The following is a 24868-nucleotide window of genomic DNA, read 5'->3' on the forward strand; positions in this document are numbered from 1 at the left end:
AACCCCACCCCGCCTCACCCCTCCCGCCCGCCGCCGCCGCCGCCGCCCCAGCGCCCGCCCGGGGCTCTGTCGCCGGCTGCGTCCCGTCCGGGCCGCGGGCCGCCGGCTCCGCACCCGCGTCCGCCTCGCCGCCTCGCCTGCCGCGCCCGCCTCGGGGGTGCAGCGGCGGCTCCGGGGCTCCGGCGCGCCGCCCCGGGCAGCCCAGAGGCGCTGAGCTCGGCCTCTCCACTCGCCTCAGCCGGGGAGCCTTCCCCCTTGCACCCAAAGTTTCTGGGTTCGTTGGAATTTGGGGATTCAGGATTTTTTCCTTTTTTTTTTAAACCTAGGAATTTGAGGGGAAAACTTTTGACAAATCCATTGCACTTTCTCTCCGCTAGTTCTCTGTCCCCCTTCTTCTTTTTTTCCCAAACAGGGGAAGGGGCTTACGAGAGAGAGGCTCCCGCTGGACAAAGTTTTCCCCAAGTTTTCCGAGTGTGATGGTTGCGGGGAGAGCCAACCCACCAGCTTGATTCACGACTTCGTCTCGCCACCCCTCGAGCAACCCCTAAGCCCGCTATAAGGGAACAAACAAACAAACAAACAAACAAAGTTACACTCCGAGTCGCCTCGTGTCTCCTCTCTCTCTTCTTTTAGGCGATTTCCCGCCCCCCTCTGCTCTTCCCTTACAACCTCCACTTCCCTTCCCTCGGCCCCTTGCTCCTTCTCTGTTTCGGCTGGAGGTGCCAGGACCCCCGGCCGAAGCCTCCCCTCCCCCGCCGCTCGCGTCCCTTCTCGTCTGGCCCTCCCCTCCCCCGCCGAGGCCCGCACAGCCAATCCCCCGAGCGGCCGCCAACATGCTCTTTGAAGGCTTGGAGCTGGTGTCGGCGCTGGCCACCCTCGCCGCGTGCCTGGTGTCGGTGACGCTGCTGCTGGCCGTGTCGCAGCAGCTGTGGCAGCTGCGCTGGGCTGCCACCCGCGACAAGAGCTGCAAGCTGCCCATCCCTAAAGGCTCCATGGGCTTCCCGCTCATCGGAGAGACCGGCCATTGGCTGCTACAGGTAAGGGCGCACTCACTCCGTTGCTCTCCAGGTTCCGCTAACGGTGAGCACCGGGCGGATGGAGCCGCGGGCCGGCCAGGGGGCGCCGGGAGCCTGAAGGCACCAGTCCCCGCCCCGCCCCTTCCCTCCTCTCCGCCTGAGCCGCCCGGGCTTCCCCGGCCCGCCTGTGGCGTGGTTCTGAGCCCGCTGGCGCCGGGTGCGCAGGTTCAAGGGGGGTGGTAAGAGAGGTCCCTGGATCCCAGAGGGCTCCCAAGACCGACTTTTTCCAGCCGCGAGCGACTCAGCAGGGGTGCGTCTAGCGTCCCGGGGGCTTCCCGAGCCGCGCGAGTCGGAGGGGGCGTCCCGTCTTGAGCCGCTTTCGCCTCTCCTTAGCGTTCCCGTCCCAGTCGCTGTCGACTTCCCCGTCTTTGTCGGTGTACCTGGGACCCGAAAACCGAGTCAGGGAAAGAAAGAGTGGGCCAGTGGCAGCCGGGATTGCCGCTTTAAGACCCGGGCTCTGTTCCCGCCGCGTCCCGTACTGGCCAAGCCAGGTACTACTGCCCTGGTCCACGGTGCGAGAAAGTGTGTGTGTTTTGTGGTGGGGGAAGAAGGAGGTAACCCATGGAAAATGAGAAGCCTGAGACCCGAGGTTTCTCGACTTTCGGAGAAAAGGGTCTATTTACTTACTGGGTGGGGACAGTTTAGCAGGGGAGAGGAACTTGGGAGAGGTGTGTGAGATCCATAGAGAGCGTTTGTGTTTGTTGTTAGACGCCTTACAAACCACACTGCCGGCGATAATGGGGGTGGGCCTGTCGGGGACCAGACCCAGGTAGGTAATGGGGAAATTAATCTGGAATTAACCTCCTCAAGCGCTAGACAATCGCTTTTGCAATGTGTTAAACAGCAGGTTTTTCTTTGGGATGGGGGTCCTCTGGGTTAACCGCGGGAGGTGTGTTGCGTGCGCGTGTGCACGCGGGTTTGTCTGGCAGATGCTGATGAGAATTAGAAGGATGGCTGTACTGAAACAGACAGTCCAGGTCCAGGAAAGCTGAGGCGGGAGGTGAAGGCAGAGACCTGTGGGTTTAGAAGTGCGAAAGCTTGGCTTGAAATTAACAGACGCGTGCAATCCGCGCGTGCACACACAGACACCCAGCGCAGCCCCGCCCCGCCCGGAGCCAATTGACAGCAGAGCTGGGGTGGGAGGGGTACGCGAGGTTCCTCTCCCCAGTGGTCTTCCCAAGTCCCGAATCAAACTCATCTCTTTGGGGTTCGTGCAGCAAGGTGGGGTTCATTTCAACCAGTGAGACCTACACCCCCACCGCCCCCACCGCCATGAAGAAATCCCCAGGGCCTCTCCCGTGCCAACACACTTAAAGGGTTAACTGCAGCGGTGGTCTAGGCTTTTGGCCGAGAATTTAGGAAATAAAATAATTCACAGGGGCGTCGGCCCCTGCCTTGTTATAGCCAATCTGCCGAATTCGCGGTCTGGCCCCCCCTTTTCTTTACCCCCCTCCCCCGGCCACCAACGTCCCCCTGACCTTTTCTCCGAATCCCACAAGGGCCTCTGGGGCTCCGCGTCTAACTCGCACGTAAGATGGGGAGGGGGAAGCAGGCCTACGCCTCCCCATCCGTCCGCCCCCGGGGGGCCCTTGACCCTCCCGGCTGGCGGGTAATGAGAGATGCGTGTAGAGGAGCAGTGAAGGGGTTAATGGGAACCCTCTGAATCCCAGCTTTATTTTTTCGGAGTCATTTATCAGATTTTACTGGGGGACCTCCAAGGGCTCTCCGTTTCCACCGTGCGCCATCTAAACAGAGCCCAGGGCTAAAAATACAACATTTTTGTATAAATTGGACTCGCGGCCCGAGCGGCCGCCCCTATGAAAGTCCTCTTTGTGAAGACCGTGGAAACGGCGGACAAATAACCCTTTATTAATACCACAAAAAACGCACTTTAATTATAGTTAGGCAGATCAGAGGCGGGGGGGTGGTGCGGCGGGAGAAAGGCGGCGGCGACCTCGGAAAATTCACAACCCAACTTTTGTGTCGAAAGAAAAGAAAAACAGAGGAAACGCAGGAGAGGAGCGAAGGAGAGTCAGACGGAGTGAGAGACCGGTACCTCGGGCAGAGCGAAGGAGCCCCGCTCCACAACCCCCTTTGGTCGCACCTCCACCCTCGCCTTGATTTCTCTTAAAGGGGTAGACGCCGCCTAGAAGTGCCGCTGAGTGGCGGGAGTTCTCCCCCACCCGCCAACCTGGAGGCGCGGGCGCTCCGGGCTCGCTCCCTGTCGCGCGCCTGGGCCGGAGGCACATGTGGAAAAGTGATTAGGGCTCCGGGTTCTGCAGAGTCACTTTTCGGCGGGGCTGGGGTGTGTACACATCTAACTGGCGAATACTTTTCCGCCGAAGAAAGGAAAGTGAGGAGGGGGACCAACCGGGGAAAAGAGGAAGCCGAGGGTCCCTTCGGGGGATGCATGACCCCGCAGGTCTGGAGCCCGCATCCGCACGTCTGCTGGCGGGCGGGCGGGACAGCCTGACAGGTGGCGCCCCTCCCCCTTCACCCGGTTGCAGCCGCGGCCGGAGAAGGGTTAATACGGGGTTGGGTGGCGAGCAACGACGTCAAAGGTGAGCGGGACGCCCCTGCCCCCGCCCCTCGTAGGTCCCCTCGGTTTCCGGTACCCTCGCGGGGCCAGCACCGCCAGCTCCTCCGAGCGCCCGGCCCGGGCCGGGGCCTGGCTCTGCTCGGCTCGCGCCGCCGCCGGGGATCCGGTTACCTGTGACGGCCGCCCAGCCCCGCCCCGCCCCGCCCCGCGGGAAGCGCCTTCCTCTGCGCTCGAGTTCCAAACTCCAAGGCGGCGACGAAAGTCCTGCTCAGTTATTTCGGGGCAAATTGCATTCGAAAATCGCGGCTCCGGGCCCGTGACTCTACCCTGCGGAGCTCTCAGAGGGCCGCCGGGTCCCTTCGAGGCCCACACCCGCGAACGGAGGAAACCCCAACCTCCATCTGTAGTGATTGCCTCGGGGCACCGACCGCTCGCCGCTATAAATAATCTTTGGCCTGCGGCCACCCCGCGGGGTCTCGCCAGCCCGTGGCCGCGAGCCTGGAAATATTTATTCCGAGTCTCCCGAGCGCGAGGCGAGGGAGGGGGGAGGCGGAGGCTCTAGTTTAGGGTCTCGCGGTCCGTGATACCTTTTCCCTCCCTCAAGTCATTACTAAAAAGCCTCCCGCGGGGTGCCCTGGGCCTCTCGCCCCCTTGCATTATTTATTATCCTCTAGGCCCCACTTCCCAGTTCTCGTGCATGCTATGAAAAATAAAACCTACGTGCGTGCGTGCGTATGTGTGTGAGTGGGATAGGGGAGGGCAGGGAACTGGTGCCCGAGGTGGGGTCCTTCGCCCCTCCCCCGCGGGCCCTCGAGGCTGGGCCTCCTGGACGTCCCATCTAGCGCTGTGGGCCCTGAGAAACTTCTTGCGTGGCCCCTGCAGGGTTCTGGCTTCCAGTCGTCGCGGAGGGAGAAGTATGGCAACGTGTTCAAGACGCACTTGCTCGGGCGGCCGCTAATCCGTGTGACGGGCGCAGAGAATGTACGCAAGATCCTCATGGGCGAGCACCACCTCGTGAGCACCGAGTGGCCACGTAGCACACGCATGCTGCTGGGCCCGAACACGGTGTCCAACTCCATCGGCGATATCCACCGGAACAAGCGCAAGGTAAGAGCTCCGCAACCGTGCTCTGATCCTCTTCTCGCGTGCACCCCCTCGGAGTAAGGAGTTCTTGGGGCCCCGGGGACGTCCCCACCAGAATCCGCACCCGTATTCGCACACCATGCGGGAGAATCCCGAAGCTCCCTGCCTAGACAGCTGCGACCCCAGATCCAGGGCCTGCACAGGCCTCCTCCGGGTCTGCCCTTTTGCTGACCCACAGCACCGTGCGCGCTATCAGGCCCAAAGGGAGGGTCATTGGGAGTTGGTTTGGACAACTTGAACATGTGGCGATAGGGGCGTCCAAAGCCTGTCCTCGCCGTGCTCCACAAACCTGGACAAAAAGAGAGGGCGGAGGGTGGCCAGCGCTCCTCCTTATCGCCCCTTGGAATCCCGAGGACTAGAAACGGCTCATTCTAAAATCACACCTAGCCTCCCCTACTGCAGGTTGCTTTAAGGGCACCGCAAGCAGGCGCGGGCGGCTGGGGGCACCTTGTGACAGAGGTTGCTGGGCCTTGCCTGGAAGGGGCGAGGTGAAATTTGGGCCACCGCGCTCGGATCTGGCCGAGGGGGAAGTACGAGGGGTGGGATAACAGCCGAGGAGGCGGCGGGGGATCAAAGCGCACCTACCCCCCTCCCATAAAGAGGAAGAGAAAGTGGGTGTTTATCCTGTGGATTTCCCGAGCGCCTGGAAGAGGCGAGGAGGAGGCGAGCCAGCGCGCACGGAGCAAGCCTCCCCCGCCCCCTCCCAGAGCTGCGCCGCCGCCGCGGCTCCGAGCGCGGGCGGCACGTGCTGTTTGAACTGCAGTAACCCGAAAGCTGAGCCGCCGGCGGGCGGGGCGCCGGCCCGCCGGCTTAAAGCGGCCGCGACAGGGGAAGGCGGCGCTGCACGACCTCCCCTCCCTTCATTTTTTCCACTGGGTCAGAGGACTCACCAGGTTTGAAACCTAGAGGAAAGGGAGAAGCAGCGTGTGATTTCCGGGAAGAGTGGCAGAGCCCGGGAGACAGGAGAGGGCCACGGTGGGCAGCCCCCTCCGCCGGAAGTCTGTGTGTGAACGGAGGAATTCATCTCATAGAATTCGATGTCTTCCGAACGGCCCGCGAAGAGCAGTTCTTCGTAACAGACAAAAGGAGGAAAAATCAGAGGGGACTGGTCTGCACACACCCACCCCCACCCCGCCCCTGAAAAGCACGCATTTCAGGGGCTGGGAAAAGGGCTTCTGAAGTAGTCTGTCCAGCTGCTTCACTGGAGCCGGAAGCAGCTAACAGAGCCCGGGGGCAGATGGCGAGGGTTCTCGGGAGTGGTGGGGAGGGGGCTGCCAAACACCTCTTTTTTTCTTTTGGTGTAACTCCACCAAAAGTTTATTTTAAAGAGTTAGGAGAGAGCCCGAGACTCAGAAACCCAGCTCCAAAGAATGTGGCTTAGAAAGCCATTTTTGTCCTCCGCCCACAGAAGAGGACCCTGAGGCTTAGAGAGGTTGAGGGACTTGAAACAGGTCAGTTCAGTTCAGTTCAGTTCAGTCGCTCAGTCATGTCCGACTCTTTGCGACCCCATGGACTTCATGCAGCAGTCCAGGCTTCCCTGTCCATCACCAACTCCCTGAGGTCGGGAAACAGGTCGGGAAAGAGGAAAAGGCAGGGCAGGGCCTGCAACACTGGCGTCTCTGGGAAGAGCGTTTCCAAGTCACCAAGGAGAGCCTGCTCAGCCCTAACCACACGCGGCTGCCAGAAGCTGAGGGTGGAGATGGAGGTTGGGGTGGGGGCGGTGCTGGGAGAAAGCAAGCTTGGTCAGGACCTGAGTGTGAGACCCTGGGGATGTGGAAGGTTTGCGGGGAGGCTCTTGCCTTGCAATTGCATTCACCCTCTGCCTGACTTGGCTGTAGGCCTTCAGGTGGGGCAGGGCCCTCCTGGAAAGCCCCCGAGGGTTTTGCTTTCTGTGGTCCGTTTGGAAGAAGGGCAGGGAGGGTGGGGGAGGGGGGACACAAAGAATGCTGCTGGAGGAATACTCAGGGAAGGAAGCCTGAGGGACAGGGTTAGGTGGTGGGACCTGAGAGTCCAGAAAGCTGGATCACAGAGGAGCCATGGATAGTGTCCTCTGCCTGGCACCCTTGCCCTCTAGCTCCTTGGGGGTCGGGAGCAGCCAAAGACCAGCTCATCCTGACAGAGACTTGGGGACCCTCTGTGTGTACAGGTGGTGGTCTTGTTATGTGGCATGTGTGTGTCTTAAGTTAAAAAGACAGATGAAAAGGTCCTTCTCCCCCAGATCATTAATTGGTGTTCCGTCAGCTTAAGTTTACTGAGTTAAATAGCAGGGCTTGGGCTAGAAACAAACACAGAAGGTAGGTAGGTATACAAACATAAAGGCAAGGTCCTTGCCCTTGAAAAGTGGAATCTAGCTGGAGGGATGAGAAGAGAATACTCAGGGGCACACATGTGGGTCCTGGAGAGAATGGCCTGTTTGCTGGACCCAGTGCCTGGTAGACCCAATTTGGCCAGGGTTGGGGCTGCCCTGTGGCACTCCTGCTGCCTTATCCAGCCTGCACTGCAAGCAGGGACCCTGCCGAGGGTAGCATGTACTCTCAGGCAGTGGGGCCCAGGTGTAGTGAGGCCCTGCTGGTGGGGAACTAGGAGCGTCATTATTTCCATTGGGGCAGGTACCCCACCCCTTCTCTGGGAGGTCTGACCAGATGTGTTGGGAAGGGGTTCCTCACAGTCATTGCTGAAGTCCAGGTGTTTGTCCAGGCTGCCCTGGTGGTCTAGGGCCCAGAAGGGTAGGGCTGCCCGGGAGAACACCTCGCCCAGTCTAACAGAATCCTCTCTGGACTCCAGGCCAGTGTGGTCACAGCCACCACCGGAGATTGCGTCCCCCTCCTCTGTTACGCCTCCCCTCCCTGGGGCCTAGGGAGTCTCTGATTTTGAGGGGAGGGACTGCATCTGTCTATGTATGTGGAGAGGCTGGGTTGCCCTGGAAGAGTGCATGGAGAGAAGTAGAGAAGATCAGGGGAGGGTTACCAGAGACACAGAGGAGGGGGACAGGGAGTTGTCGTGTGTCATCCTGGAAGCATCCAGTGCCGAACCCCACACACCAGGATCAGACATTTCCTCTTTTTCTTTGGAGCTAGGGCCTGGCTTCTTTACACCAAAGAGCCAGCATCTTCAGGGCATTTCAGGCAGTGGCCCTGAGATTCTGCCAGAGAACTTGGAGTTCTCTGCATCAGAGTGCATCCCAGGGATGAACTTAGCTTTGGAACTCTAGACTGGAGAGACCCTAGGAGTGGTCTTCTTGCCCCTCCTACTCTGACCCCTGGCTCAGGGACTTCTGTGGCCATGACTGAGATAGGGGAACAGCTTCTCAGGTTTTGGGGGTAGGAATTAAGAAACTCTGCCCACCCACCTAGGGCTCCTCACAGACTTAGCCTTTCGGCCCCCTGGGTGGGGATGGAGCTCAAGCTCAGGCTCATTGCACTTCTCTCAGAAATCCTGTGTGTGCTGGGATTTGTGTCAGGATAGAGAGACCAGGAGGTGCTTCGGCAGGAGGGCAGAGCCAAGAGGGCCGCGGTTGCGGGATCCTGAGGGAGGCCAGCTCAGACCGGCTCCAGGTGGTCTTTGAACCAGTGCACAGCCTCTGGCTCCAAAGTCATGTCCATCAGGGTCGGCTCAGGGCAGAAGCTCCTACCTGGGTTGAATGGGAAGGCAGTGAATGGCCAGGCAGCCCTGCTCCTGGGAGCTGACCCGCCTCCCCCACCTCCGGCGTAGGCTCAGAGCCTTTGTTTGGCCAGCGGAGGTCCTTCACCAAAAGTTACTGTAGCATCAGGGGCTTCTGAGGGGGCGGTTGACAGGAGCGGATGTCTCTGAAGGTCAGCGGGGGAGGGTGCCCACGGCTGGCTGCCAGGGCGCCTGGGAGTGGTCTCCTCCCTCTGTGTACCCTTGTGTCGGGCAGAGGCAAGTGGTGTGGGGGCTGTCCTCTCCCTTCCCTCTCCCTCCTGCGTCCTCCTCCCAGGGAGGGATGGATCCAAGACTGTGATGCTGAGGTATGTGCTCACTCTCCCAGCCTTGGGAGGCAGTTGTGGCCTTGGCCGGCAGCAGGGAGGCTTGGCCGGGGTCTGCTCCGGCCCTGAGCCCTCTATGCCGGTTGCTGTATCTGTTCCAGGTGCCCCAGGCTGACGGGCAGAGGTTGGGGGTGTCCCCCAGGGGCTGACAAGGTTTGAGAGTAAACCAGAGTAGCCAAAACAGCTGGCCTTACCCTTAGAATAAACTTGGGCCCTTGAGGAGCGTCCCCTTCAGGCTCATAGATACATTGGAGTCCCCAGGACTGGTAGAGCCTGGCTCAGTGGGTTTGGAGTGGTGGGAGACTGGGTATTCAGGGACCCTGGTGAGTGTGGCCAGTCATGCCCGGGACTGTGACCTTGGGAGGCTCTTCCTGCTTTGGGCCTCAGCTTTCCAAGGGGGTTTGTCTCTGGCTGGAGGAGGGATAGAAGGGTCTGAGAAGACTGTCTCAGAGTCTGTGGCCCAGCAGGGATGTACCAAGTGCTGCCCTCCCCTCACGCACTGGGTGCTTTTGTTGTGTGTGGAAGAGTTAGGGGAGACGGTCAGAGCTGTTCTCAAACAGGGGACAGAAACTCTGTTCCCACAGGTGCTGAGGACCCAGAAGGGCATGCACAGACTGGGCAGGGCGGGGGAGGGGGGTGTCTGGCCAGCACCTCCCCATCAGAGGGTCTGAGTGGGGCCTGACTCAGGAGGCAGCCAAGGTGAAGTGGAGGTCCAGTGGAAATGCCAGGCAGCCAAAGGGTGACGTCCTCTCCTGTCCTCCCCCTTCCTTGAGTATAAAGTACACACCTTGGCGTCACCCCTGTGCTGTGCGGACAGCTGCCTCAGCGGCTGCCCGCCCTCTGTTATTCTTTCCAGTCCGCAGGCTGCGGCTCCGGTGGCTTGGCGGGGTGGCCTGCCCGGGCCCCCACCCTCCCGGGCAGCCGCTTCCATTCCTCCCAGTCTGAGTCACTGGCCCGGGGAGTGGGTTCCCTCTCCGGCTCTTCCAGCTTCTGAGGCTGCCCATCTTTCTCTGCATCCATCCAGTTGTGAAGGGGCAGTTATCTGGCTGAGTGGATCAGCACAGGGCTCTGGGGGCCTGGGGATCTACTCTCCTACCAGGGTGAGATGTGGGGACGGGGGCCTTGGGGTGTGAGGGAGACATTTGCAGAAACAATCACAGGGAATTTGAGCCTTGACAAGCCCCCTGGTGGTTACCCCAGCCCCCGCTGTGGAATCCACTTTTATTCCAGGGAGAGGAAGAACCAGGGATGGGGGTTCTTGAGCCAACTGCATTGCTGGGAAAGCCAGTAGAGGTAGGGGGAGGGTTTCCAAGCATATCATCCTTCAAGGCTGGAGCCCATCCTGCTCAGGCGTCTGTGCCTGAAGTTCCCAGGTCTCCTGCGCCCTGCCCTCCCAGCACCAACCCCATGGGGCGTTCCCTACCTGCTGCTCTGGGCTCTGCAGAGCCGGCTGGTTCCTGGTGACCTTTGTCCAGCATTCTTGGCTCACTTGTGGGAATTCCCAGGGAAGCCCCAGAGGGAAACAAAGCAGTGCTGGCTCCCGCTGCGACTGCGGTCAGGCCATGGACTCTGGGGCCTCGGGACACCCTTCCCCTCCTCACCCAGAGCTGCTCCGCCGGCGCCTTCCCCAGTGCCCGAGTGCTGACCCTGCCCGCCCCCATGAGCCCCGGCCTTCCTCTGCCCTGGCCAACACCTCCGCCTCCTCCTGGGCTTTGTGGTGGGCGGTGGTTTCTGGGCTGCCCCAGCTTTGGGAAGCGCCCGCGTTGTTAACCCTGGGCACGGTCCCAGGGATGAGGCCCTGGAGTTTCCCGGCGCCTGGGAGGCCCCGATGCCTGTGGAACAGCTGAGCAGGAGGCAAGAGCATGGTCTTCATGACCACGGAGCAAAGCCCCTTGAGCTTAGAGTGCCCGCAACCTGCCTTTGCTTAGCTTCTCATTTGGGTAGTTTTTCCCCTTCAGGGGCCCTCTAAGGAGAATCATGGGACTGCCAGGAGTAAAGGGATCCCAGAGCATCCACTTAGACTCCTGGATGGGTCAAGATAAGGGCCCTGGTTGGGGCTGCACTTCTTTCAGAAGCCCCACCTCAAAGAGCCTGCAGATTCAGGCATCCTGGGGTCATTTCAGCTTCTGGCCTTGCTCAGGGCCCCTTCCCACTTGGACGTCAGGTGTGGACCCCCTGCTCTGGAATCGCTCTGCTCAGTCCCAGGTCCCTTTGGGTCCCTCCTGTTGTCCGTGGCTCCCAAGGCTTGAGTAGGAGCAATTCAGCCAGCCATCGCTAGAGGGCGCAGGGAATGTAACCTTTGGGACAGGGCAGGGCTTGTCCCTGGGTCCTGCCTGGCCACTCCTTGGGGTGCAGTGGGGTCCCTCAGAGCTCCCTTTTTCATAGCCCTGGAGTGACCCCTCCTGAGCCACTGTAGCCCATACAGAGTGTGTGAGTAGGGGCCCAGCAGGCAATTATACCACGTGATTATACCAGATTCTGGGCTTTGAAGGGATAGTGTCTACTTAGGGACACATGGATATTGGTGTTTATGTGATTTGTACATTGAAAGGAACCTCAGAGGTCACCTGGTTCAGCCTCACCAGTTTACAGATGAGGAAACTGAGGCCAGGAGGTGATTTGGGCATGATCCTACAGTGAGCTGGTGGATGATCTGGGATTAAAACTCAGGTTTCCGGGTGCCAGGCCTGCCTTTTTCTACCACCCACTGCATGGACAGAGGAGCCTGCCAGGCTGCAGTCCCCAGGACCGCAAGAGTCGGGTATGACTTAGCGACTGACCCGCCACCACTGCATCTTAGGAGCCTCGATGGCTTTGACCTTGGCTGATCCTCGTCAGCGTGGTCCTCGGCTTGCTTCCCCCTCCCCCTCCACATGCCCACTTCTGTGGCCAGGTGTTCTGTGTGCTGGGGGCCCTGGCCAGCCACCGCTCCGTTTCCTTCAGGGTAGTGCCCTTGACTCTGCTCTGCACTGGCTGGCTCTGGCCAGGCATGGTGCCCCCACCGTCCCTGCCTGCCCTACCTCCAGCCTCCCCACAGAGGCCTGGCAGCCACAGAATTATCATCCTGTGTCCCTCATGAGCCTGCTTGGCTCCCATGGACCACTTTCTGTGGGCTCTTTGCTATTTTATAAGGGCCCCTAGTCAGCTGGTGCTGGGTTCTGGGGCAGTGCCCTGCTCCTACCCATAAAACTCTTGGACCAGGAGTGGAACCTGGAATCCTAAGAACACCAGGGTTGGAGGGGGGTTGCTGAGGCAGAGAGCACGCTGGAGGGAGGTGGCCCTGGAAATTCCCCGGGCCCCCACGGCTGAGCAAGGTGTGAGTGACCTGGCCAGGCCTGGGCTGCCCCTGCCACCTCCCCTCATCCTGCTACATTTCAGCTGTCCCTTAGTAGCAGGAGCAGCCCCAAACAGTGCTGGTTTTTCTGCCCCTCACCAGCCTCCCTCCCCCGCCCCCCCCCCCCCCCCCCCCCCCCCCCCCCGCCTCCGCCCGCCCTTTGCCCACCGGGAATTTCGGAATGAAAGTGCTATTGTGAGCGTCTGGCTGGGCCACTGAAGGGCCAGCCCTGTTATTTCTGCAAACCAGCCCTCCCATTAGCCATGCAGGGCCAGGGCCAGGAAAATGTTACCTTTTCCTTCTTGAGCTGACTGCAGGGGAAATTCTCACATTTACAGTTTGTGCGGTGGTTGTGTTTGGGGGCAGGAGGGGAGGGCGGGCGCGTGTGTGTGGTTGCGTGGGGCTGATTGGGGGTGGCTAGAGGGATATTTGTCTCCTTTCTCTGCTCTGCCCCTCCCCTCTCTGCCTTTCCTGATGACCTTTCCCTTGGCATTGGTGGGAGCACCCCTTCTTTCTTTCTCCAGGGGTTGGGGCTAGAGGTTGTTGGTTGCCAGTGAGACCCACAGGCCACCAGTAAATAAACTCACATCTCACCCTCTCCTCTACACCTTGGGCAGCAACGTGAAACCATGCACAGGGGCATCTGGGTAAGGCGGGGCAGGGGGGCTAAGGACTTCTTTGCTCAGGAATTGCGAGGACAGAAAGCAAGGGAAGTGGAAGCAGAGACTCACTGGCTACTTAAAATGAACTGGGAAGATGCAGGGAATTAAAAGACCTTCTGTTTGGCTTTCTGATCTTTTGAGGTGAAAAGCCTTACCTCCATTCCCCTGCCTCCAGACCCGGTCACAGTGAAGACTTCTGGATGGCACAGTAACAGACTCCCTAGGATCTCCACCCAATAGGTGTTTCGCAGGGAGTGAGAGCAGCCTTGGGTCTCAGGAAGTTCTACTTGCAGTCTAGCCTTAGATTCTCTTGTTCTCCCATCAGTGGAATAAAAGAGCCGCCTCCTGCTTTCTACCTCTTCCTCGTGCAGTCCACTCACCTGTGTTCTCTTCCTGCTGGGCACATCTATGCCATGGCCTAGGCATTCGGGAATGGCCCCTGCAGTGGAGGGGTAGCCTCCCCTCCAGCCCTGCCCAGCCCCCTCTTTTTTGCCCCTCATGCTGGTATGGCCACATGGCCTTGCAGACCTGTTGGCAGCTGGACTGCCGGGTCTCCGGGCTTTGCCATTGTTTGGAGCACATGCTTTCTGGGGCTTCAGTAAGGAAGGACAGCTCAGGTCACCCTGTGAGTGATGTTGAATGTCCCAACTCTGTGAACTGTTTTAATCCCGTCCTTGTCCTGCCTTCCCTTCAAGACTTGGGCAGTGGGAGGGGGGCTCAGAGCGGAGGAGCCAGCAGAGGGACTGTGACTGAAGATTGGAAGGCCTGAGGCTAGTCAGGGCAAGGACCTGGAGTTTCCCTAATCGTGGTCATGGGGACTGCGCTTTGGCTGGGCAGGCTCGAGTCCATCTAACCAGTTCACTCTTCTGCAGGTCTTCTCTAAGATCTTCAGCCACGAGGCCCTGGAGAGCTACCTGCCCAAGATCCAGCTGGTGATCCAGGACACGCTGCGTGCCTGGAGCAGCCACCCCGAGGCCATCAACGTGTACCAGGAGGCTCAGAAGCTCACCTTCCGTATGGCCATCCGCGTGCTGCTGGGCTTCAGCATCCCCGAGGAGGACCTGGGGCACCTCTTCGAGGTCTACCAGCAGTTTGTGGAGAACGTCTTCTCTCTGCCCGTTGACTTGCCCTTTAGTGGCTACCGGCGGGTAAGCACCCAGGACCTGGGAAGAGAAGAGATGGGCATCCGTGAGCTCCCCTCAGGGAGGGGCAACTGACCGCTAAGCTGGTCACTGGTCACATTGGCAGAGAGGGGTTTCAGTGGGAGGGCACGGTGGACCCTTCACCTGGGGTCTCTGCTGCTTAGATGGGAAATTCTCAGAGGATTCCCTACCACACCTTGCCAGACCTTGGGAGGAGGCCCTTGGTGACCCTGCCCTTCCCCTTGGGTAACCAGATGGCCTCCTCCCTGCCTCAGGGCATTCAGGCAAGACAGACCCTACAGAAGGGCCTGGAAAAGGCAATCCGGGAGAAGCTGCAATGCACGCAGGGCAAGGACTACTCGGACGCGCTGGACATCCTCATCGAGAGCAGCAAGGAGCACGGGAAGGAGATGACCATGCAGGAGCTGAAGGTGGGGCCCCCCAACCCCCGGCCCAGGCAGCGCAAGTGCCCGAACTCCACCCCAAGACTGCATGTGCACCCATATGGGTGGGGCCGTCCCTTCCCTCCCCATGACTTGCTGTGCACAGAGTCCTGGTGATGAACTGGTCCCCACAGCAGCTGGGCCCCAGGCTCTCCCTCTCACCACAATTCCCTCTACCATTTTGGTAAAGATGCTGGAAATTGGATCCTAGAAATCCCTAACAGTTGTGGCGTCAGGGGCATTGTCGATGCCCTCATCTGCTCCTCACTCCCAGCCCTTCCCTGTCCAGTATTCACTATCGCAGTGCCTTTCATGGTCACTGTAGCCTTAGGAGCTCACCTAGGGAAATGAGGCCCAGCAGGAGAAGCCACTTGTTGGAGGGCGGCCTCAGCCCTTGGGGAGGAGCAACCTTTTCAAGTTGGAGTCACAGCCTGCCTGGCACTGGCCAAATCCAGCTGGGCTGCCAGCTCCGGGACTGTCCTCTCTGGGCTCCAAGAAAGGCTTCCTGCCTACCCTTTCTTGAGGCGGATGTTCATCCTCACTTAGACTCTGCTGCCCACATGCTTCCCAGGTGCCCGTGTACACTGAACTGCCGATTGCTCCATCCCTGTCTCTGCTTCCCCTTTTTTTGGTTGTTTATAAATCTCTGATGAGCCAGAAAGGATCTCAAAAGACTTCCCCATCTCATAAGAAGTTTTGTGACTTGTAGGTAGTGCCATGGCAAGTAAGGGACATACTTGTTCACTCTGCTCTCTGGGCGCAGCGTCCACATTTGTAAAATGCAGGGCTTGGAATGAGACGGTTTGGGGAGGCCTTTTCATGGGGCACCATTGCTCCCCAGAGGGCCCTGGAGGGGCTCTAAGTCCTCGGGGGGCCACCTCGCCTCAGCCTTCTCACTGCAGGTCCCATCCCAGGTCCTCCTGCCTCCTTAGTCCCTCAGCTCTCCTGACCACCTGCCACCTCCCTCCGTCTCCTGAGGAGGGAGGAAGAGCTGGGGCTGCCAGTCTGGAGGCCCAGCTGGAGACCCTGCAGCACACTCTACTGGCCCAAACAGTGCCTGCTCCCTGGGATTTGCTCTTTTTCCTGTGAGCTCACTGCACTGATGAGGGCTGATGGCCAGCCCTGGAATCCAGCAGTGAGTGGGAAGCAGCCGTGCCCCAGGGGACTTTTAAGCTAGTGCCTCTGCCCAGCCAGGGGACTGGACCTATGTCCGCCGTGGCCGACGCCCCAGCAATGTGAGGCTCAGAGGAAGCACCAGGGCTCAGATAGATGGCCCCAGGGTCGGGGGGATATGGGTGGAGAGGGGCTGCCGCCAGGCTGAACCCAGGTTGCAAGCGGCGCCTCCTCTCCGCTGCTGCAGGACGGGACCCTGGAGCTCATCTTTGCTGCCTACGCCACCACTGCCAGCGCCAGCACCTCGCTTATCATGCAGCTGCTGAAGCACCCGGCCGTGCTGGAGAAGCTGCGGGAGGAGCTGCGGGCTAAGGGCCTCCTGCACAGCGGCGGCTGCCCCTGCGAGGGCACGCTGCGCCTTGACACGCTCAGTGGGCTGCACTACCTGGACTGCGTTATTAAGGAGGTCATGCGCCTGTTCACGCCGGTCTCCGGCGGCTACCGCACCGTGCTGCAGACCTTCGAGCTCGACGTGAGACTCCCATGGGCTGTGGGGCGGGCCGACGGGAAAGACCAGCTCCCCGTGGGGTACCTCAGTCTCAGTCTCATGGGGAGATGATGCTGACTTTCAGGGAGCTTTCAGGCTGGTGGGAGGGTCTTTGCCCCAAATGCTGGCTCAGATGCAGCCCCCCTGGGTGTCCTGTGAAGCTGCCTGGAGACATCTATAAATAGGTGGACTGACATGCCCAAAGGAGAGCCTGGCCAGGCCCCTGGGACCCCAGTGGGAACATCTGGGTGGAGGCTGGCAGGCAGAAGGTCCTGGGTCCTCTGAAACCCCCTCTGGTTCTCACTACCCGCTCCCGTCCCTTCCCCCACCTTGCCTCCAGGGTTTTCAGATCCCCAAAGGCTGGAGTGTCATGTACAGCATCCGGGACACACACGACACGGCGCCCGTGTTCAAGGATGTGAACGTCTTCGACCCGGACCGCTTCGGCCAGGCGCGGAGTGAGGACAAGGACGGCCGCTTCCATTACCTCCCTTTCGGCGGCGGTGTCCGGACCTGCCTAGGCAAGCACCTGGCCAAGCTGTTTCTGAAGGTGCTGGCAGTGGAGCTGGCCAGCACCAGCCGCTTCGAGCTGGCCACCCGGACCTTCCCCCGCATCACCTTAGTCCCCGTCCTGCACCCTGTGGACGGCCTCAGCGTCAAGTTCTTTGGCCTGGACTCTAACCAGAACAAGATCCTGCCAGAGACCGAGGCCATGCTGAGCGCCACGGTCTAAGGCTCCAGGCCTCGGGGTGGGAGCGCTGGAAGGGTATAAACCTGTGTGCGGGTGGGGCTGGAGCCCGGGGAAGGGGTAGGCCCCCAGGCCTTGCCCTCCCCTGTTCCCCTACCTGAAAACCTGCCCCAAGTCAAAAGGGGGCCAGCCTCCGGGGTGGGGCCCTCCCCCGACCCCTGCCTCCCTCCAGTCTCTCTGGTTCCCAACAGCTTAGTCCCCCGGGAAAGGGCCCCGGCCCCCCGGGGCCCCGCATGCCCGTCACAGTGTTAACCGTCGGCTGTGCTGCAGCCTTTGCTTGTGATGTTCTGAACTGGTCTCTCCCCTCCCTTTTCTTTTGGACTCTTTTAGTTTGAGGTCAGGTGGTTGCCATGGGGAGGGAGAAAAAGAGGTGCCCCCTGTGGCCCTTTCTTCAGCACCCGCCCCCGCTGCCCCGGCTCAGACAGACGAGTGCCCCTCCCGGCGTGGCCACCCGTGCCTGCGGGGAACAGCATTGTGGGTAATAGAATGCCAGTCACCCTTGGCAGAGCGGGGATGGGTTGTCACCAGCCTGGAGGCCCACCCCCTGCCATTTGGGACGTTTGAAATTACCTGTTGCTGCTACTTTTTCTCTCTTCTGACCTTGGGGCAGAGGAGCCCCAGGCCCTGTCCTCCCAGCATCCTCCCTGGTGGCCCTGGGCATGCGCACTGACACCCCCACCTTTCCACCAGGCGGCTCAGAGCCCACCCTGCTCCCTGTACACCCACGCCCAAGGCCCTCTGCCCATGGGCTGACCCCCGTACCCCACCCCCCGTATTTATTCACTGGTATAACCGACTCTTGGTGTTACTGGGACTGGAACAAGCATTCCGCCATCCCCTGGCTTCCATCCCAGCTGTCCCAGGCAGGACTTCTGCAAGTGGTCAACCCCCAGCCCCTGCCCCCGCCGGCCGAGGGTCAAGCAGCCCCCCAGGCACCAGACCTTCTGTGGGCTCAGCCTCGGAGCCTCACCCCCGAGGTGAGATCCAGTGGGTGTGCTTGTGTACCCGGGGGGGATGGCGCACTGCCTCCCTGCCGCTCTGTCAGAAACCGCTAGCACAGGGGCCTGGGGCTGCTGCCGGCTCCCACGTGGTCACTGTCCACTGCGGTGCCCCCCACGCTGGCTGGTGAGTATGGAGAAGGATACGGGTTCTTCTGACGGGGAGCCAGGGCCTCCGTCATCCCTCCCTTGACCCTTCCCTTTGCCCTTGGAAAGGTGTCCCTGAAGTCCCTTCCCACCTCTATGCCACTGTCTGCTTAGCCCAGCTCAGGGGTGTGGGGACCAGATGGAAGCCAGGGGAGGTGAGAGCAGAAGGCAGCCCTCCCTCGGCCGTGGTGGCGGCTTGAGGTGGCTGTGGGGAGCGCTGCAGCGAGAGCTGAGGAGGAGGGTACGTGCGACTTGTCAAGTGATTTGGTGGAAAATGAGCGGTCAGGGGATGGAGGAGGAATAGCTCCTGCCACTGGCATTTTGAGTGTTGGCAATTAGGGATGCCTCCCGGGATGGTTTTGGGCCTCTGGTGAGTCTCTCAGTGATTTTGTCTGTTTCCAAACTTTTCTTTGATTTTCATGTTTCTCTGTTGGTGTTTGATGTTATAAAAGAAATGAATCCTCTTTAGGAGAAAATGAAAAACACACAGAAGAATAACGCAGGGCACCAGTGCCCCCACTGGGCTCTCCGCAGCAGTGACTCAGTGGCTTCCCAGAGGCGTTCAGAGGGCAGGTGGCAGACCTCCACTCCTGCCCCCGCTCACACCTACCTTGTGCTGGGCTTTACGGGAGTGGTTTGTGCCCACGGACTGGTCTATGACACCCATTCTCAAGTATTTCATTCGGTTCCTACCTTTTCATCATTTAAAAAGCCAGTGCAGCACAGACATTATTGACAAAACTTGACATTAAAAAAAATAGTAAAATTCTCAATTTCCCCCCACCCCATTCTGAAAAACAGGCAAAAAATACCCCACAAAAAAACGTGTTAAGGACTCATCAAAGCTTGCGAAACAGCTGCATGGTGCACCAAAATTTATCCCCTACACAAAGCCCAGTCTCTGGAAGGTCCTTGCTCCTCTACGCTGACCCATCTTATCCCGAACCAATTGTTTTTTGACTGCTTTTTGATTGCAGTAAGTGCAGATTCACCAGGAAGCCCGCCAGGCCTGGCCCTGGCAAGGAGCAGGGAGCTGGAGGGCTGTGGGAAGCTTCAGTGGTCTTCAGTTTCGGCCACCAGCCTGGGAGGGGCAGAGAAGGCAAGACAGAGGATCCCTGTGAGGGAGGGAAGAAGGATTACTTACCCCACTGGGTCTCAAAGGGGTTAAGAATAGAACTGAAGAAAGCTCTTGACTGGCTGACAGGAGGGTTTCCATGTCGAGGCTCATCCATCTCTCCTCTTTACATCCATCTGTGTCTGTGTGCTTGTCGTAGGTCTTAGAGTGGTAGCATTAGATGGGTGACGTGTCCTCACTTACCATTCCTACTATTGTAACTTGACATTAAAGAGACAGAACCCCACAGAGCTCTTCACGCCATGGGCTTGCGGATTGAAGCACTTTCAATGTTGGGCGCTGGCATCTGTGTTCTGGGCCTCATCTTGACTCTGCCCAGATCGCTCTAATTTTATACACAAAACTTGTTTTTTCATAAATGTTATAATTTTGTGTCTGTCTTTATAAACTATTATAATTACTATTTTTGTTATAATTCAAAATAGATATTTAGTATAAAGTTTTTGCTGTTAAATATTTGTTATTTAGTAAAATATGAATTGTTTCCTCTATTGTAAACATGGTTCAAAATATTAATATGTTTTTATCACAGTTGTTTTAATATTGAAAAAAAGCACTTGTGTGTTTTGTTTTGATATGAACCTGGTGCCGTGTGAGTGTTGTTGCCGTCATGTGGTTTCACTCTGTATATAATATTCCATGTTGCATATTAAAAAAATGTTGTGCATTTTGTGATTTTGGAAATACTCAATGTGGCTCTTTTATAGGCTTCCATAATAAACCATGAAGACTCACCCTCGTTTGGCTCTCTGGCCTCTGCTTTCTCAGCTCCCTGAAAGGGTCCTCCTGGCCACCTACAGTCCCTTCGTCGACACCCAGTCCCACCCACTTCTCAGGGAGGAAGATCTTCCCCTCAGGGTTGGCCCTGAAAGGCCACCCCCCCCACCAACTCCCCGTGTGAAGGCACACAGAGGTCTGTGGCTGTGTCCTGGGAGCAGCAGGTCCCCCGGGGAGTGGAGGGTGTACTTGGATGGTCACTGGCCCCAGAAGCCTGATGTGGGATGGAATGACTGGGAGCTGAGTCCTGGCCGCGTGGCTGGGCCAGGTGTCTTGGCAACCAGAGTGCTGCAGAGTCCGGCTTGTTTACACAAGTAAGGACATGGATGTTCACAGCCACATGACAAATAGGAGAGCAGAACTCAGTTCTCCTGACTTCCAGTCTCACACTCCATGAGGCACTTCTCAGGGCTATTTCATGGGTGTCACAGGAACGCATTGATTCTGGGACCAAATCAGTTTGCAAAAGGGCTTAAACAGAGTCAGACACGCTAAGGGCTGGACAGTGAAGAGCTCACAGGCTACCCCTAAGCCCACTTGATGACTAAAACCATGTCCTCTTTGCCCATTCTCACACTCTGTGACTGTCATAGAGCCCAGAGATGACTCTGCAAAAGACACATCGTCCAGTGCCAGACAAGGAACGTCCAGGGCAGTCCCTAGAACAAGGGGCTGGGGGTGGGGAGGGAGAGAGGGCAGTGAGTAGCAAAGCCGTGGCCCCTGGAGCTACACCAGGCACCGGGGGGCCCAGCCCTGGCAAGCACCAAGCCTCACAATGCTCAGGCCAGTCCCAGACCCTGTCTGTGCCCAGGCCCTTCCTCAGAGCCTGGGGAGTGAAAGTCCCCACTGAGCTGGCCTGAAAAAGGCCGTTTTGTGGCTGCAGTGTTTCTTTTTGATACAATCAGTCAGACCCAACCTCAGCCCAGACAGGGCATCTCACAACCTGGGTCACAGAGCTGGGCCACCCAGAGGGGCATCACCAGCATCTCCTGGGCAGTGCCACCGGTAGGCTGCTTCACCCTTGCTCTGCTTCCCCACCCCGATCTGTACTCCCCAAGCCCTAACCTCTACCCTGGGGAGGGGAGAGCAAGGTGATCCCCCGTTTCCTTAAGCTGAAGCAGAGTCTCAGCATAGCAGGGATGTTCCCAGAGCCATGCAGAAGCAGAGGATGTCCTGTGCCAGAACGGGGGCCACCTGGCCCGAACAGCACAGGCCCCACCCAAGGGCTCTCTCAGACTGAGGCCTCCAGGGTCAGCAAGAAGCAGCAACAGACACCCCCAGCTTCCCTCAGGAAGTGTGCCAGTGGAAGGCAGTAGTTTTTCAGAGTGTAAATTCCATCTCTCCCGGTGGAATGTCCTGTGTGGCAGCAGAGGTGAAGGAAGCCTGGTCCTCGGGCTGCCCTCGGTCTGACCGCCCTGCCACAGGGTGGGAGGGCCCGGCTGGGCGGGGGGCTGGCCTGTCATCACCAAGTCTGTCCTGGCCTCTCCCCCGTGGGCCCAGCGGGCCAGTGACGTCTCCCGCACGGCTGCCTGCCCCTGGGATCTCCTGGCCTGGAAGGAGAACACAGGCCGCTGTGGACAGGCCAACACGGCCGGTGTTTGTCCAGGGGTTGGGGCGCCAGGTTGGAGGGAACTCACAGACCGCACATTCTGCCACCTCCCAGCACTTTTCCAAAACAGCCTGCCTTGGTTGGGCCTGGCTGCCTGGGGTGGCCGGGGGCTGGGCGCCAGGAACAGGGCAGGGGCAAGCAGGGCCTCAGGGCCAGCGAGTGAGGTGGCCAGGTGAGGGCAGAGAGAGCACTCTGCCAGAGCCAGTCTGTGGGCTGGGTCTTGGACTGGGGCAGGGGGAGGGGGAGGAGGACTGTGTGTGTCTGTGTTGGGGGCTAAAGGAAAAACAAGCCTGACTAGCCTGAGTACTCAGCTGAGCCAGCCAGGCTCTGTTCCTCACAAAGGCTCTGAAGCCCTGAGCACGGTGTGGAGGTGGTGATGGCGAAGCAGCAAGCTGGGACTCAGGTTCCGCTGCTTATCTCCTGCCCCACTTCCCTTTCACCAGATTGGTCTGCCCCACTGGCCTCATCCACTCCCAGGGACTCTGGCCTCCCAGGAGATCCTTATTCTAGTCCCTGCAACCTTGGCCTTCCCATGATGAGAATGCCTCTCCATAATCCTCCTGAACCCTAGTGCTCTAAGCCTCTGTCCCGCTCCATCAGACCCCCATGCTGCACAGTTAGTGGAGCTTGTGTGAGCTCACAGAGACTTCCACGGGAGTGTGGCGCTAAGACACCAAATTTGGAAGCAGCTGGGTCTGCCCCGGGGGGCTGTCAGAGGCACAGTGGGGGATCCTTGGCTGCTGGCAGCCCTGTGGCCAGGTTGCTGGCCCACGTGAGGGCATCATGCTCCTGTGAGGGAATGTGGGTGGTCTGGGAGGCAGATGTGCCTGGGCAAGGCCCACCTGCTTGGCTATAGTCCTCTCCTTCCTGGCTTGTCTCCACCCAGAGAAGCCCTTTTTGCCTTCCCTCGTGTAGACTTGATTTTTTTTTAGACTTTGACATTTTGGTAAGTCCTTCCTTCCCACAGCTTTTTTCCTCTGGGACTCACCCTTAGATTCCCTCTGAGAGAAATGTTTTGTAGGACACATTGTGAGTGGTGCCCTCAAAGGTATGCAGCAGCGAGAATGCTCCACCCTGAACCCATAGGACAGTTTTCACATAGCAACTCCCTGCGAGGTCTCTGATTGGTCCAATATGAGTCACATGCTCATCCACTGGGAAAGAGGATGGCTACCTCTGATTGGTTACCTTGCCGTGGGAGCAGCGACATCGCATATGATTGGCAGCCCAAGGTGGAGGTGTGAGGGAATTGTTGGAGGGGACAGATGGAAGTAAAATTTACTCCAGAACACAGTCGAGGAGGGAGAGAAAGGAACAAGCAAGATGGAGGAAGATCCTGGCTGCCGAAGTGATGTGCCAGGACTGTAGAAGGAGGATGTGTGACGAATGATAGTTCAAGAGAAGAGAAGCTCTTAAGTGGCAGACTCGCACACTTCTGGTGAGAATGCATGGCTATGATGTCAACTCCTCGTCCGTCAGAATAAAGTGTGCCATGTTTCCAAGGGCTTTGTGTGACAGTGCATGTTGGTGTTTTATTTTGAAATGATTACAGATGCACAGAAAGTTGCAAAGATAGTACAAGAGAGGTCCCATGCACCCTGCATCCAGTTTCTCCCTATGGCTTCTTACATAATTATAGTACAATATCCAAACCAGGAAACTGACGCTGCACAGTGTTTGTGTGCAGTTTGATGCCATTTTATCAACTATAGATTCATATAGTCATCAGTGATATCAACATACAGAATTATTTCACCACCACAAAGATCTATATAATGCTTTATAGTCACTCGTGGTATACCTCCCCACCAGTCCCTTCTCTCTCTAAGCCCTGGCCACCGCTAATTTCCCGTGTCTATAATTCTGTCATTTCAAGAAGGTTAAATAAGCGGAATCATTCAGTGTGTGATCTTTTGAGATTTTTTTCCCCCTGACAAATCATAATGCTCTGAAGAACCATCCAAGTTACTGTATATATCATTAATTTATTTCTTTTTGTTGCTGAGTAGCATTCCATGGTAATGATGTATAACAGTTTGTTTAACCATTCACTTGTTGAAGGATATTTGGGTTGTTTCCAGTTTTTGGCTGTTTCAAATGTTATGTTGAGGTTATTTCCTTCTATTCCTAGTTTGTTGAGTTTTTACAATGAAAAGGTGTAAAATTTTGTTAAATGCTTTTTTAGCATCAGTTGAGGTGATACTGTCATTTCCCCACAATCATTCCATTAATGTGATGTACTACATTGATTGAATTGTCAAACTATCCTTGCATTCAGTGAATAAATCCCACTTGATCATATGGAATTTATTATGATATTGAATTTTGTTTCCTAGTATTTTGTTAGGATTTTACTTCCATATTCATCAGGTATATTGATCTATAGTTTTCTTTTTTTGTAGTGCCTTTGACTATCAGATCAGATCAGTCGCTCAGTCGTGTCCGACTCTTTGCCACCCCATGAATCGCAGCACGCCAGGCCTCCCTGTCCATCACCAACTCCCGGAATTCACTGAGACTCACGTCCATCAAGTCAGTGATGCCATCCAGCCATCTCATCCTCTGTCATCCCCTTCTCCTCCTGCCCCCAATCCCTCCCAGCATCAGAGTCTTTTCCAATGAGTCAACTCTTCGCATGAGGTGGCCAAAGTACTGGAGTTTCAGCTTTAGCATCATTCCCTCCAAAGAAATCCCAGGGCTGATCTCCTTCAGAATGGACTGGTTGGATCTCCTTGCAGTCCAAGGGACTCGCAAGAGTCTTCTTCAACATCACCATTCAAAAGCATCAATTCTTCCATGCTCAGCTTTCTTCACAGTCCAACTCTTACATCCATACATGACCACAGGAAAAACCATAGCCTTGACTAGACGGACCTTTGTTGGCAAAGTGATGTCTCTGCTTTTGAATATGCTATCTAGGTTGGTCATAACTTTCCTTCCAAGGAGTAAGTGTCTTTTAATTTCATGGCTGCAGTAACCATCTGCAGTGATTTTGGAGCCCAGAAAAATAAAGTCTGACACTGTTTCCACTGTTTCTCCATCTATTTCCCATGAAGTGGTGGGACTGGATGCCATGATCTTCATTTTCTGAATGTTGAGCTTTAAGCCAACTTTTTCACTCTCCACTTTCACTTTCATCAAGAGGCTTTTGAGTTCCTCTTCACTTTCTGCCATAAGAATGGTGTCATCTGCATATCTGAGGTTATTGACTATAGTAACAGGGTAATGCTGGTCTCATAGCATGAGTTTAGAAATGTTTCCATCACTTCAATTTTGGGGAAAGGTTTGAAGAGGATTGTCACTCTGCTTATTTAACTTATATGCAGAGTACATCATGTGAAATGCCAGGCTGGATGAAGCACAATCTGGAATCAAGATTGCCAGGAGAAATATCAACCTCAGATATGCAGATGACACCACCCTTATGGCAGAAAGCAAAGAAGAACTAAAG

At 57.5% G+C, this 24868-nt stretch overlaps 1 protein-coding gene and 1 long non-coding RNA gene across 2 annotated transcripts; one reads left to right on the forward strand and one right to left on the reverse strand.

Moving 5' to 3' along the window:
* Positions 1 to 833: 833 nt before the first annotated feature.
* On the forward strand, positions 834 to 19765 carry LOC129622871 (cytochrome P450 26B1). The gene is made up of 6 exons (XM_055539674.1): positions 834 to 1037; positions 4498 to 4722; positions 13631 to 13906; positions 14176 to 14331; positions 15704 to 15988; positions 16344 to 19765. The coding sequence occupies exons 1-6, from the start codon at positions 834 to 836 to the stop codon at positions 16734 to 16736; spliced, it is 1539 nt and encodes a 512-aa protein (XP_055395649.1). The 3' UTR covers positions 16737 to 19765.
* LOC129622872 (uncharacterized) lies at positions 8112 to 17420 on the reverse strand. The gene is made up of 3 exons (XR_008700158.1): positions 17322 to 17420; positions 13768 to 13921; positions 8112 to 8389 (listed from the first exon to the last, which is right to left on the reverse strand). It is a non-coding gene; the product is annotated as an uncharacterized LOC129622872 (long non-coding RNA).
* Positions 19766 to 24868: the final 5103 nt, after the last annotated feature.

This window comes from Bubalus kerabau, chromosome 11, assembly GCF_029407905.1.
Source record: "Bubalus kerabau isolate K-KA32 ecotype Philippines breed swamp buffalo chromosome 11, PCC_UOA_SB_1v2, whole genome shotgun sequence".
NCBI lineage: Eukaryota > Metazoa > Chordata > Mammalia > Artiodactyla > Bovidae > Bubalus > Bubalus kerabau.